Source organism: Phacochoerus africanus, chromosome 7 (assembly GCF_016906955.1).
Source record: "Phacochoerus africanus isolate WHEZ1 chromosome 7, ROS_Pafr_v1, whole genome shotgun sequence".
In the NCBI taxonomy this organism is placed as follows: Eukaryota; Metazoa; Chordata; class Mammalia; order Artiodactyla; family Suidae; genus Phacochoerus; species Phacochoerus africanus.
In genome coordinates this window covers 8,421,753-8,435,537 of record NC_062550.1, presented here as the reverse complement: position 1 = coordinate 8,435,537, position 13,785 = coordinate 8,421,753, and the positions used below count along the sequence as shown (strand labels likewise).

The 13,785-nt window shown below is 41.1% G+C and overlaps 1 protein-coding gene across 1 annotated transcript in view; it reads right to left on the bottom strand.

Moving 5' to 3' along the window:
• The window catches only part of ENTHD1 (ENTH domain containing 1), a 96,788-nt gene that overhangs the window by 74,669 nt on the left and 8,334 nt on the right, over nucleotides 1–13,785 (bottom strand). Inside the window, exon 2 of the mRNA XM_047785696.1 lies at nucleotides 8,088–8,330. Coding sequence (XP_047641652.1) covers nucleotides 8,088–8,330 — 243 coding nt within the window. The remainder of the gene's footprint in view (nucleotides 1–8,087; nucleotides 8,331–13,785) is intronic.

The following is a 13,785-nucleotide window of genomic DNA, read 5'->3' as shown; positions in this document are numbered from 1 at the left end:
AAATTATTATTTTTTTTAGGGCTGCATCTGCAGTATATGGAGGTTCCCAGGCTAGGGGTCAAACTGGAGCTACAACTGCCAGCCTATGCCACAGCCACAGCAATGTCAGGTCTGAGCCGCATTTGCAACCTGCACCACAGCTCAGGGTAACACTGAATCCTTAAACCACTGAGTGAGGCCAGGGATAAACCCACATCCTCATGGGTACTAGTTGGGTTCGTTACCTCTGAGCCACAACTGGAACTCCAAGAGAGAGGTTTTTTAATTATCTATTATAATGGTAGATGTTTTGATTTCTTCCTGTAGTTCTATGAATTTTTTCTCTATATACTTTGAAGTCATTTTATTGGTTATATTCACATTTAGAAATGTTATGTCTTCTTGGAGAATTAAACCTTTTATCATTCTCCTTAATAATGCTCTTGGCTTTAGATTCTATTTTGTCTGATATTAATATAGCTACATTAGCTTTCTTTAATCTTTTTCTACCCATATGTTTTCAATCTTATGTGAACTTATGCTTGCAGTATATATCTGGATTTCTTTTTCCCCAATTTGATAATCTCTGCCTTTTAACAGATGAAATCAACCCATTAATATTTATCATGATTGTTAATATATTTGACTTATTTCTACCATTTTACCTTTTTTTTTTTTTTAGGGCTGCACGTGCAGCATATGGAGGTTCTCAGGCTAGGGGTTGAATCAGAGCTACAGCTGCCGGCCTACACCACAGCCACAGCAACGCCAGATCCAAGCCACATCTGCAACCTACACCATAGCTCAAGGCAACGCCGGATCCTTAACCCACTGAGCGAGGCCAGGAATCAAACCTGCATCCTCATGGATACTATTTGGATTTGTTACTGCTGAGCCAGGAATTCCCCTGCCATTTCACTTTTTATTTCCATTTGCCCCACTTTACCTGTGCTTCTTACCTCTTATGCAAGTTAAAATTTTTTTTTCATTCCATTTTTTTTTCTTGCTACTTTTGAATTTATGCACTCTACTTCCCTTCTTTTGGCATCTAGCTTTGAAAGTTCGTCACGCATATTTATCTTTAAAAGTTTAGAGTCAAATAATATCCTCATTCTTCTCTCAAAAAATACAAGGACTTCAAAATACTATAATTCTGTAGATCCACTCCCAACTTAAATACCATGGCTACCCACTATTTTAGTTGTCTTTTTTTTTTAACTCAAAAGTTAGACATTATTATTTTACACAGAACGTGTTTGTTTCATGTACATGTTGACTATTTGTTAATCACTCCTTCTTGCATCTCCACTATTCTTCTGGAATAATTTTCCTTCTTTCTGAAGTATATCCTTTAATTGCAGGTCTTATGGTGATAAACTCTCAGTTTTTGTATTTATCTGTAAATGACTATTTCGCCCTCAGCCTTGAATGATAGTTTTGCTGGGTACACAAATACAGGCCATTATTTTTTTCTCTGCGCTGTGAAAGTGCTACTTCACTGTCAGCTGGCCTCCACTGTAGCTGATGAGAAGAGGTGACTTTTAGTAGCACGGTAATTGTCATTCCTCTGTAGATGTACCCTCCACATCTGAACATTGCTTTTATATTTTCTGTTTACATTGGATATATCTTCTAGTTCACTAAATTAAGTTTTTTATTTCAATGCTAGTTATTTCCATAAGATCCTATTTTTCAAATTCATACATTCATTCCTAATTATTTTTTTGAAGTGAAACAGTTTTCATTTTTGAGTTTAGTTCAACCCAAGAACCCAGGCTGTGACAAATATAACTGACATCTGAAAAACTGGATTACTTTAGAAAAGGACAAATCTGGTTTTGATAGTTGTACTTTTGTATGTGTCCTTTTTTAAAAGCTTTATTTTTTAGAGCAATTTTGGGTTTACAACAAAATTGAGAGGGAGGTACAGAGATTTCCCATATACTCTTGCTTCACACATGCATAGCCTCCCCCAGTATCAATACTGTAATTGTATCCTTTATTAGCTAAATATTTAAATACATAGCTCTTCTATATTATGGATGCTTTTTAACATCTACAATCTGGGGGGTGGGGCTGAGTATGTTCTTTGCTAATTTCTCCTGTGTTTGGTGAAGTGAATTATGAGCTCTTTGCCTGATTTTAATTGGTGGGTCTCCTATGCACCTATGCACTTGTGAACCGAGCAGGCTTTCTTCCTGCAGAGAGAACAACCTGGAATCAATTCAGGCCCCTCCTGAGTATATGGGTTCAGCACAGTGAATCTCATGCTTTCCTTCCCAATGCTCAAGGCAGGCTCAAAATTCATTTTCTTAACCACTAACAACTGCCCTTAGGCAACTCACTCTCTACGGTCTCCTGCAGTGTCCCACAGCTCCAAGACACTTTCACCTGAGCTCACATGTCCTAGTCTTATTTTTGTTTATTTAATCAAATTAAACACCTTATATTTTCGGAAGGAGAGATCCTTGGAGACTTCCCATCCCTCTGGTGAGGCGAGAAATTTCTCAAATATCATTTCTGTCTTTAGTTATTGGGTTTCTTGGAGCTTCTAGTAAATGTTATTGCCAGAAGTAGACCTGAAATATTTTTAGTAAAACACAGTATCTAGTACAAGTCTACTCTTATGAAAACAATTTCTCTCTAGTTATTCTTTATATGTATATATATATGGGTAGAAAGATGCCTAGAACTTATGTTCATTTCATATTAATTATAGCTAGTTCTAAGTAATGGGATTGGAAGTGATTAATTCTTTATAGTAGGCTCTTTTTCTAATGATAGAGTGATTTTTCTGAACAAAAACAAAAGAAGAAAAATAAGCAGACTATAAGCAAATATTCTAAGATGTTGATAGTTGGTTTAGGGTGGTAGGAATATAAGTTACTATTATTTTCTTTGTTTATTTTTAAATTTTAAGAAAATTACTGCTTTACATATATCAGTGTAAATATTTTAAGAGCAACCACCATTTGTACTATAAGCCCTGCCACTGAGACTGCATGGGGTAAGGCAACCAAGTATGACTCCACATCAACTCTCTGCACAAGTTCACTGTGGGAAGTAACTAATACCAACATTGGTGCTCTTGCTTATGAAAGTATGACAAAAGTTTAACTTTTGACCTGACAGAAATCATATACAATTTTTAGGGAAATATTTCTATGATATAGAATGCTATTACATCTAACACAGACCAGAGTAATCCTTCTCTAACACAGGTAAAGTTCCATTGCAACGAGGACCATTAATGAGCTCTTTATGGAAGACTGATCAACAGAGGTAATGCTTTGCTGGTCTAATTGTAAGCAATGTCTCTCGTGATCATTTTTATAATTAGTCCCCTAAAGGAAAAGACCTGATTCTGATGCTTATAGCTCAGAGAAGCTGAGTTATCACTGGGCTTTCTATAGCTTGCTGTCTTGCCATCAAGCAATTATCCTTCAGCTCATCTCTTCCTTCAAAAACAAAATCATCTAAACGATGATACCCAAGCTATCGACCAGAATTAAAACATGGGGAAATATTCAGAAATAGAAAAAAAGGAATAGGAGTAGTGATGTCTGTATAACACCTTCTCTATAAAGTACCTTTTTTCCCTTGCTAATTCACCACAAAGAAGTGAGGCACAGCTGTTTCAGCTCTGGCTCCTGAAGCCTGAGAATCAGATTTCTAGCAATACATTCAATTTTACATTTCATTGTAACTAAATAATTTAGAAGCGTCTTTAAATTCCTTCTGATGGAAATTTACCTGCATGATACCACCACTTGCCTCCATTTTCTCTAACTCCAATGTTAGAGTCATTTTCAATTTTTCTTTCTTCTCTAGTACATCATCTATGTACCCCATTTCCTTTCTATACTCTGTCTTTAAACATCACCTTTCCCTCTTTTCAATAACCCTAGAGCATGTCCTGGATTCCCGGATTGAAACAACTGCCTCTTATGAAGCTTCTTTCGAATTTGTATCTCCTTCATTTCTACACAAAGCACTAAGAATTATCTTCCACCAACAGCTGTTTCCAGTAATAAAGCTAAGTTCTGTGACTAAGCTAAACATCCCTTCTGTTCTCCAAGGCCTACAATGGTTCCTAGTTGCTAGTCATATCAAACTGAAATTTCCAAATACTGTTCATTATGTCCTTTATAAACTGTGCCGAGTACTCTCAACTATCTGCCCACATTTTTCTACATATTAAAATTTCTATTCTCTATTCCATTTAATCTGACAACCAGTTACCATGATTAATTCATTTCTTACATATTCCTTCCCTCCATGGTAGGGACTATTTGTTGTCCCCTATATTTATTTTCTCCTTCTTCCTTAACAACAGATCTTCTTTTATCTGGGCACGTGGCTATTAGCATAAAGACTACATTTCTCAGCCTTTCTTAAAGCTAGGAGTGTCCATGTAACTAAGTGCTAAACAACAGTATGTACGCCAACTTGCATAAACGTCCTTAAAGGGACGTCCTTAAAGGGAAGGGGCATTCTTATTTTCAACCCCTCCTGCTTCCTACTGGCGAGAAGGCAGATGTGACAGCTGGAGTCAAGCAGCCATCTTGGATCATAAAGTGCAAGTTCCATGTGAGTTTGGAGGATCCACAAGACAAAAAGAGCTCTGGCGTCATGGAGAGCTACATCAGTCCTAGAACACCTAGCTCAGCCTTAAAAGAGAGAAGTTCCTATTATGTTTATACCATTACCAGTTTTGCGGCCCTGATACTGTCACTTGTGGGTGTACCTAATTTTAACTGATCCACCCATCCCCAAGTTTTCATTTGCTACTTCTCCTGTCCCAATAAGTTTTGTGTGTGTGTGTGTGTGTCTTTTTAGGGCCGCACCCATGACATATGGAGGTTCCCAGTCTAGGGGTCGAATTGGAGCTACAGCTGCCAGCCTCCACCACAGCCACAGCAACATGGGATCTGAGCCGTGTCTGCAACCTACACCGCAGCTCATGGCAATGTCAGATTCTTAACCCACTGAGCAAGGCCAGGGATTGAACCTGTGTCCTCATGGATGCTAGTCAGATTTGTTTCTGCTGAGCCACGACAGGAACGCCCCTGACAGGTTTTCTTATCTTCCCCCACCCAAATGAACTGTCAGTTTCCTTTCTTCTTCTAAAACACAGTTTCAGATTCAAATGCCTACTGGATATGGTTAGTATTGCTAAGTTTACTTCATCCAATTTCTCTTTTTTGAACATAAACACACACACCTACATATTTACTATATATGTGTACTATATACAGTGATGGATAAATGAAATTTCTAAGGTTTTTAATCTTAAACGAACTGTTAAGGTTTTTAAAAAATTTACCACAGCTTTTATATCCAAATATCCTCGATTCACTTTATTTATTTTTTCTTTTTAGAGCCGCACCTGTGGCATATGGAATTTCCCAGGCTGGGGATAGAATCAGAGCTGCAGCTGCTAGCCTACGCCACAGCTACAGCAACGCCGGATCTGAGCCACAGCTTGTGGCAACACTAGATCCTTAACCCACTGAGCGAAGCCAGGGATCAAACCCACATCCTCATGGATACTAGTCGGGTCCTTAACCTGGAGCCACAATAGGAAGTCCTACCATTCACTTTAAATTAGTATTCTTGGAGTTCCCATTGTGGTGCAGCAGAAACAAATCCAACTAGGAACCACGAGGTCCGAGGGTTCGATCCCTGGCCTTGCTCAGTGGGTTAAGGATCCAGCATTGTCGTGAGCTGTGGTGTAGGTCGCAGATGCGGCTCGGATCTGGTGTTCCTGTGGCTCTGGCGTAGGCCAGTGGCTACAGCTCCAATTAGACCCCTAGCCTGGGAACCTCCATATGCCATCAGCGTAACCGTAAAAAGACCAAAAAAAAAAAAAAAATACAGATTCACTTCAATGATGCCATCATTCACCAAAACTCTTTTTGAACGTCATTTTTTGAAGCTGACCAAAAGCCCATCACTAGATACAACCTCTGTGAGAGCGGAAACACACCCAATTTGCTTACCAGGCCCAGTAAGCAGTGTCTGGCATACAGTAAGCAGGTACTTAATACATGTTTGTGGAGTTTCCATCGTGGCGCAGTGGTTAACGAATCCGACTAGGAACCATGAGGTTGCGGGTTCGGTCCCTGCCCTTGCTCAGTGGGTTAACGATCCGGCATTGCCGTGAGCTGTGGTGTAGGTTGCAGACGTGGCTCGGATCCCGTGTTGCTGTGGCTCTGGCGTAGGCCGGTGGCTACAGCTCCAAATCGACCCCTAGCCTGGGAACCTCCATATGCCGCGGAAGCGGCCCAAGAAATAGCCGCTTGTGGTATGAAAAAAGTTTGTGGTATGAAAAAAGTTAACTGTAGCAAAACAGCTTCATGTGCAGGTAGACTGATTTTTTTTTTTAATAGTCAAAAGACATTTGGAGCTCAGTCTCGTGAGTAAGAAGTGTCATAAAGCTGGGAAACATCATTTGATGTTTTAAAAAAGCTGTGACTATAAAGCAATAAACTATATTTTCTTATATGAATCATACAAACGGCTCAGCGTTAAGCTACTTCTGCAGCAATTTACAGACTCATCTCCTAAGCTTACGGTTAAGTGTGCCAAGCCTTGTTCCACTTGCAGAACAGTTACACCTGTTGCTCCTTCTGTCTAGAAGACCCAGCTATACCTGGATGTGTTCCCTCACTTCATTCCAGTCTCTGATTAAATATCTGCTTCCTCCAAAAGGTCTTCCCTCACTCTCTGGGCTAAAATAAGCCATCCCTGTCACTCTCCTTCCTGTCACTGCTTTCTTTTTCTTTATAGGACTTGACAGTATCTGACATATTTTCTATCTATTTTGCTTATGTGTATTTAATATCTATCTCTGTTACCAGAATATTTGCTCCATGATGAAAAGGACTTTGTTTTCATCACTAGCACAGCTCCAAATTTCTGCTAGATATCCAAATTTTAACTTATGCATTTAATAAATATGTCTATAATGAGAGAGGAAAAAAGAGGAAAAGAAATGGAAGAAGGAAAACAAGAGGTGACAGAGAAATGGCAGAAGTGGTGAAGAAACTCTGGATGAGTCATAATTGGTTATTTCACTGTTACTTCTTTTAAGTATCAGTTTGAATTTAAGGCTTCTGTGAGCAAATTTTAGAATGTGTTTCTGTCTCTTTTGGAGGTTTATTTCAAAGGACTGGGTACCCTAAAGAAAAAGGTTCCACTACTTTTAGAAGCATTTGGTTGGTATTTACTCTTACAATTACAATGCCCACCTCTTTCACTGTCTTTCAAGATCTTGGTTGATACAGCTACGTGACAAAGCTCGGAGGTGGGCCTTTAAATGTGCTTTTGACTCTCGGTTACTCCCACTACGCCCCTTGCTTGTGGCACAAAGGTTAACTCCTTTCCAGGGAAGTTCCCCAAGGCACTTTTCATTAATGTTTGTTCTTCCTCCAAGTGTCTGTTCCTTACACACAATTTATCAACAGGGTTTGTACTGGAGAAGTTAGAGCAAAATGACACTCATTTATGTTTCTGCAAATTCGGAAGGGAAGAGAGTAGAGTTGCATTTTCCTGCTGATTTCTATCACAACATTATAACTAAGTGCCCTGTACCTTTTTTTTTTTTTTTTTTAAGTTCACTAGCCCAGATTTAAAGTTTCAGGCAAGGGGAAGGATTATATTGTCCTAGAAGAGTTTTAGAGCACTTTCAGAATTCTGAGGCACATTTTTCTAAAATGTCAATTTCTTGATTTGGAGGATCAAACAGTGGAAGTGCACACACACCAGACACCAAGTCTCAGAAAACAGGTCTCCTTCACTCCCTAGTTATGACTAACGTCTTAAAACTGAACCATGATGCCAAATAGGGCCGTCACTAGTTTAATACCTTCAAAGCTCAAAGACATATTATTTGAATCCCAGATAACTGCATTCAGAAAATCGTCATAAAATTTTCTACTGAATAGTATCCTTCATCTTTCTTCACTACAGTACAGTCTAATATAGAAATAGCAGTACTAAAACAGCATTAATACTTCAGGACTAAAACCTAATAATGTTTTATATATTTCAGCTGTTCTTAAATGATACCTATTGCATTTTCAGCCAATGTCCATTATACGTACTTTTGTTACGCAGCCTTGCAACGTTAAGAAGTTTACACTTCTTCTCTGATGCAGGAATTTCTGGTGTAGGGGCAGAAGCACACGCTGTTGGTGAGTTACCTGTACCAGGTAATCTTTTAGGTAACGTCATGGAGTAGGAGGTACGCCGTCTAGTCCGACATGCTACTTCCCTCTCTCTATGCAGCAATTGTTCATCCATCAGCAGTGTTATGACTTGCTTAGACTTTTCCCGGATATAATAACCTGAAAAATACATTAAGTTGCTTAGAAAATAAAATACTAATTAAGGCTACAATTACGTTTTATTATGAGGATAATTAGGAAAAAATGGAAAAGTAAGCAAAGCAAAAATACCTCTAGCAAATGTAGAGGGAAACCTAACTTTCATTAGGACTGTCAATAACTATACTCCTTTTCTTATGTTTTAAGAAGTAAATAAATACATGATGAAATCGTATCATACACTAGCATTACATTTTTTACCTTAAATATGCTATTGGATTTTCCTTTTGAAAGCAATACATACTCTGCAAGAATTCAAACAATATAGGCCTACAAAGGAATGAATTAGAGCTAGATATCCTGACCTAGATGTATGACCATGACATACGGCTAAAGATGTATGACCATGACATACGGCACAGTATGATTCAAATTTGTAAAGCACAGGAGAAAATAAACCATTATATATGTATTCAGAGGAGCAGACAGAGAAATACACAGATAGGTGGATGGACAGATAGACGGATAGACGGATGACAGGCGGGCAGGCAACCAGCTGGGGTGTACCCACCCATTGTTTATATCTGCAACTTACAGGGGTACAGTTAGGGTAGGACAAGAGAAGGGAGGGCAGCTGGCTTGTCTCTGACATCACATCTAATCAAAATAATGTAATGCCATTAATGGAGTGCCAGAGGATAGTCTAAGGCAAGAATTCTAACAATGCTGCTGTCTTTAACCATCTCGGCAACTCTGAGCCAGTTAGGTGGTCTAAGCCTGAGTTTCCTCTCTAAAAACTATTTAAGCTTATCTGTTCAGTTTAATTCACAGATATAAAAGTATACTCATTCAAATATACAGTATTACTAGGATTATTCTCCCTAGAGAAATGATACCTGACACATTTACTTCTCCACATCTTGGGATCAACTCATATTAACATCTCATGCCTTCCAGATATGAGAAAAGTCCCTAAAGATCCACTACCATGCTCATTTTGGGCTCCAAATGTGATGGATTAAAGTGTTAATGTTTCCAACTATAGTTTACCAGTAGTGGAAGTAATGAGAAGCCGTCAAATTCAGGGTACATTTAGATGACAAGAGGCCAACAAGGTTCTGTGTCAGTCATTAAGGATTGATCTGGACAGTGTCAGAAAACTTTGCTCAAGCTGCCATCTTTTCCAAGATTATTTTATCTCACTTTTTGCTCATTTCTTCTGCCCAAACTTCTTTGATAACTGCTTTAAACTACATCATTCTCAACACCCTTAATTACCTATGATTAGCTTGCAGTCTATGACCAAAAATCCCATGGTGATTTGGGCTATCGCTCTGTTGCATGATAGAAGTTTGCTGTGACTGACAGCCCTTGGGGACAACACACCAGACCCTGCCTTCCCTGGGAAAATTGATGTAGCTCGATTTTGGGGGGATGTGAAAAATGTTTTCCCACTCTTAGCTTCACGGACTCACCTCCTTCCTCTCTTCCCCTCACTCCCTCCACTCCAGCCACCCTGGCTGCCTTATTAGGCAATCTCACCAAACTCTATCTCCTCAGAGCTTTGTGCTGGCTATTGTTTCTGCCAGGGGCCTTGGTATGGCCAGACCTCTGGTTCATCCAGGCCTCTACTCAGATGTCACCTCCTCAGAGAAGCTTTCCTTCTGCCCACCCTCTCTAAAACAGCCCCAACCCCTTCACTCTCTATTCCATTATCCTGCTTTATTTTTTCAACAGAGCACTGATCACTACCTATTATATCATGTAGTTATCTGTTTACCTGTTTATTGTTTCCTCATCTAGAATACAAGCTCCATGAGGACAGAGAATCTTCAGAAGAGTGACTGGCACATAGCAAATGCTCAATAAACATTTAGTGAATCAATAAAGGAGAAAATTACCAAAAAGTCTCAATTTCCTCCTTGACACAGTGGAAATGGAGCCAGATGGATGAAAAATACTGACTGCCCATTTACAATTTAGCTGCCTGCGAAAGTTGCTTGGCTTGGAATAATTTCTTGCCACACTTCTAGTTTGAAAATGTTAGAACTAGAAATTAGGGGACAGCTGTGAACATTCTACCTGGAGTCTGCATGGTTGGAGGGATTTGAGGACAGCCGCAACAGTTCAAAGGGACAAGCAGGTAACCCATGCAGGGTGCCAGCCACAGTGATGGAGGACTTCTCCCTGCAGCATCAGGGCTCCTCCCTGAGGTAGCAGTCTACAGCATCAGGAAGGCCAGCCCACAGCAGTGTGCAGAAAACAGGGAAGAAATCACCCAGAAGTGAACTCCCCACTCAAGGCTGCCCGCTGCCCTAGCAGCCCCTCACACCCTCTCAGTACTGGAGAGGAGGAACCTGGCTGTTCTACAGCATCAAAGTTGAAAGTGAAAAAAAAAAATCTGAGAACCCAATAAACCTACTTCGAGGATGAGATAAATCCTAACAATAGTAATAAGATGGCATCTACTCACTTGACCAATACATTTCCAAAAAGAATGAGTGCATAGGACTAAAGTAGAATAGCACTGAAAATAGAACAAAGTTAGGCAGCAACTGCTTTGTGCTTGATGAGAGGGGAAGAGGAAGGGGAATGAGGAGGAGAGGGAAAGGAGGAGGAGGAGAGAGAGAGGAGGAAGGGAGGGAGAGGAGGAGGGAAGGAGAGAGAGAGAAAGAGAGAAGAGGGAAGGAGGGAGAAAACAGATTCTCTGAAAAAAATTAAACCACAACAAATCAACATCCAAAGGTATAAAACACATCAAGGTGAAGAGCTTGTTAGTTGAGGTGAAGGTTAAAATAAAAATAAAGCTTTACACTGTTTAACTGGGAATCTTTTGGTTTTAAGAGACAGAAACTCAACTTGAACTGGCTGCAGGAAAACCAGGGGCTATACTTGGGCCCCAGATACAAATGAAGCAGAGACTGGAAACTACCAGCACCACCCCGCCCCCGCCCCCCTCCTCTGCTTCCCTCTGTGAAAGCCTTTATCTTCTCCTCTCGCAGGCCTTCTTCAGTCTGGACATGGCTACCGCCACAGACAGCTCCAGATTCACACCTCACACTCTGCCGCCTGAGAAGTCTCCTCCTTCATTTATCCAAATTGGAAAAATCCAAGAGAATGACACTGATTGGCCCAGCTTGAAAGTCACACACCCATCACTACAGCCAGAGGGTGGGATGCTAACATTGGCGACCCCATCGGAAAGATGCGGTGGAGCAAGAGGAGGATCAACAAGGATAGAAAAATGAAGGAGCAAAAAGGTAATCTGAGCAACCCCCCCAAACTCAAGGCAAAGGACAAGGGCATACACACCACTACACAGCTACGCAACAGACCAACTCCCAAGGACATTACTTAGGCAGTCATTTAATCATTTCTTGAACACTTAAATTTCAGAAAATGTTCTAAGAAGTCAGGGCCCTGGCAAGGACAAAAGAGACAAGGTCCCTAAAGGAGATAATTTCGAATAAAAATTAATGCTCTAAAGGAAATAAAGAAGAGGGACATGCTAAACCTCAGGTCGGGGTGCGGTCAAGGAAAGTCTTACTGAGGAAGTAATATATCAGCTGAGTCAAACAGCAAGAAAAAGCCAGCCGTGCGGACATACCGGTAGAGGAACAGCCCAGATCTCACTTCTTCAGAAAGGCCTTCTATTGAGAGGTAAGAGCACCCCTCCGGCCTCACCCTACCCCTACATCAGGGCCTCCCGGGCCAGGCCCTGCCTTCAGGCACTCTCACAGCACCTCCACTAGTCTTCCGCTGCTGCACTTCCAGGGTGGGTAACTGCCTGCGAGATAAATGTCTTTTTCCTCCATTAGAGTAAACATCCGTCAAGGCCAGAACTACACTTGTTTGCTTAAGAGATACTTAAGAAACGTTTGCGAAATGATGTGCTGAGGAAAACTGACCTAAATGCTGGGAAGGATTCTATGTAAATTCACAAGAGGACATCATGTAATGAGAGTTGGAAATAGGGTAAATTCAAAGATCTTGGGCACTGAAGTTCCCATCGTGGCGCAGTGGTTAATTAATCCGACTAGGAACCATGAGGTTGCGGGTTCAATCCCTGGCCTTTCTCAGTGGGCTAAAGATCCGGCATTGCCGTGAGCTGTGGTGTAGGTTGCAGATGTGGCTCGGATCCCACGTTGTTGTGGCTGTGGCGTAGGCCAGCAGCTACAGCTCCAATTAGATCCCTAGCCTGGGAACCTCCATGTGCCACTGGAGTGGCCCTAGAAAAGGCAAAAAGACAAAAAAAAAAAGATCTTGGGCACTGAAATGCACCAGCAAGAAAGACATATACCAGACTTAAAAAACAAACCAACAAAAACAGCCATCAGCCTTCAAAGAGTTGTTATAAAACATTGTCATATTCCTCTCTCCATTCCTGACCCAAAGACCTACCGAAATCTACTCTTCTTCCTCTATTCCTTCCTCAGGGAGTTTTACTTGCATTCTAAGCCAGAAGTATGAACATTCAGCTCCCCAAACCCAGTGGTCCATGTCTCCTGACTGTACTTACTAAATACCTTCTAATTCCATTCTCCCCTCTCCACCCCACTTAGCTCAGGCCTGTGGTGTTCTAAAGTATTTACACACATATTCTCCCTTCCCATCTACCCTCCACGACGCCCTCGGCGATGGGGATGGGGTGAGTGGGGAGGAAAAGGAGAAGTATCCCAAACAGTATAGCTGATCAGGTTATTTTCATAAAAAACCTTCCGTCAAGTTGGCACAGTAAGTTCGTGCTTCAAAGTACCCCTCTTCTCTGTCCCAAATGCACAGCAGCAACAGGCAGTGCCTGTTCTCAAAAACAAGATAAAAACTGCCACAAACCAGAAATATAGGAAAAATGAAAAAGCAGTGAGCAGGGCTCAAACCAGAGGACTTCTAGGCTCTTGATCTGGTGGCCAGGAGTTCAGCCCCTCCAGAGCTGCTCCCACTCTTTGATGTTATGGGGTATCCATGTTTGTGAGAGGAGGCTGGGAAGAACATAAAAAAGAGAAAAAATCCACTAATTGCCTCCTGGGCTATAATTTATTTGTAGCTGTGGGTTTAGAAGCAAGAGGACACACACAGCCTTAAGGCTTGGGACTAAACTAAGCCACCTTCTGGCTCAGCGACTGGATCTATGACACCCTCGTATTATCCCAGGACATGGCCCCTGAGTTACCCTATAAAGCTGCACTGGAGGGGAAGGTGAAAAATCCACATAAAGAGAAAAGTGAACATGGGTAATTGGGGAAGAAACTCTCACTCAAAATAAGCCTGACAACTAAAGTTCCAAAATAGAGTTTAAAAAATCTTTTGTTGTTGTTGTTGTCTTTTTAGGGCTGCACCCAGGCATATGGAGGTTCCCAGGCTGGGGGCCCAATCAGAGCTGCAGCTGCCAGCCATAGCCACAGCCACAGCAACTCAGGATCTGAGCTGAATCTTCAACCTACACCACAGCTCACGGCAACACCAGATCCTTAACCCA